The 1,453-nt window shown below is 29.0% G+C and overlaps 1 protein-coding gene across 1 annotated transcript; it reads left to right on the top strand.

Annotated features, from left to right (window-relative positions):
• Positions 1-219: 219 nt before the first annotated feature.
• Positions 220-1,430, top strand: LOC105460278 (the record flags this gene model as incomplete). The annotated part of the gene is made up of 4 exons (XM_011706710.1): positions 220-318; positions 613-780; positions 1,087-1,206; positions 1,341-1,430. Coding segments are annotated over exons 1-4 (477 nt in total), but the record flags the coding sequence as incomplete, so codon positions are not given.
• Positions 1,431-1,453: the final 23 nt, after the last annotated feature.

Consider the following 1,453-nt stretch of genomic DNA (forward strand, 5'->3'; position numbering starts at 1 on the left):
AATTTAAAACCCGTGTGTCGAGTATTTCTCGACTTCTAATTATTTTAAATTATGATTTTACCAAATAGCCCCGGCTCGGGGAAATTATTTTGATTCATATAGAATTACGTATTGCAAAAAAACTGTTTCTACGCTTTGAGAAAAGAATTAGGGTACCTTCACATCAACAATTTAACATGTCCAGCGGTACTGAAGAGACCTTTATTCTAGAGTTGAAACATGTCTTACGAGTGCACAAATATGAATAAAGCGTATAAGACTGAGATACTAAAGAGTGCTGAATTGCGCTTGCGCAGCTTTTCTACAATTTTCGCTCAAGTAGGTCTCTCAAGAATATTCTTTTTATGGTAAAGAAAACATCCGATAAATTCGAGGATAAATTTCAATGGCATTACATTAATGGCTTGATTGTTGATGTCATTCTGAGAAATGCTATTATAGTGCGAGTGTTTCTATCTCACGGTAGTATTATATGCCATCTCCTATATACAAGCGAAATTAAGAAAATTATGTTAAATTTACGTCGTAATTTACGCCAAAAGAGAGAAGGGATGTCTTGTCGATAAATGCAAAAAGGAGGGGATGAGAACGTAACATTCTCTTTCTTCGCAGTCATATTCTGAAGCTCACAGAGAGATGATCTGCATTGAGAGCCAATATTTTAGTCTCAACAGGACTCTTCTGATCGCTGTTGGTTTGTGGCCCTACAAACAATCAAAATTCGTTCGTCTTCAATTCATCTTTTTCCTCAGTACTTTGACAAGCGCTATTTTATTTCAAGTAAGATAATATTGTAATATTATTATTATAAAAGAATATTAATAAAATAAAATAAAGTGATATTTACAATCATCTTTTATTAACACGTAATTTATATATATTATAATTTATATATATTTATATATATATAAATAATTATTACATACTATCTGTTCTATAATTATTTAGATATAAAGATAAGTATTCACTTATGAAGATCTAATTAATAATTCCATACGTATAGTTTAAAAGTTGTAATATACACAATTAAATAGAGAAGAATATGATTTTTTAATACAAGCATTTTAATAAAATTATTGCTTTCAGTTTACCGCGCTTTTAACTGTCAATCATACTTCCGATTATGTCGTTAAAATTCTTTCTACTGCATTTTTCTTTACTCTCTTCGTAATAAAATATATCTCATTTGCTGTTAATATCGAAAATGTAAGTTGGTTTTTAGCAGACATTTTCTGTTTAAGTGCATATTTCTTAAAAAATATATTTGTAATTAGCAACTCTTTTTTAAGCAAGATATATTTTAACTGTTAGATAGTAAAATTAAATTATTGAACTGATAGGTAAAGTATTTACTGACGCAACTTCAACATATATACAACAATATAAAAGATGAATATGAGTATGTTATTATAGAAAAGTATAGCTACAATGCAAAAGATCGGAAGAGCACACG

The sequence above is a fragment of the Wasmannia auropunctata genome, unplaced genomic scaffold, assembly GCF_000956235.1.
Source record: "Wasmannia auropunctata unplaced genomic scaffold, wasmannia.A_1.0 LD325157.1, whole genome shotgun sequence".
In the NCBI taxonomy this organism is placed as follows: Eukaryota; Metazoa; Arthropoda; class Insecta; order Hymenoptera; family Formicidae; genus Wasmannia; species Wasmannia auropunctata.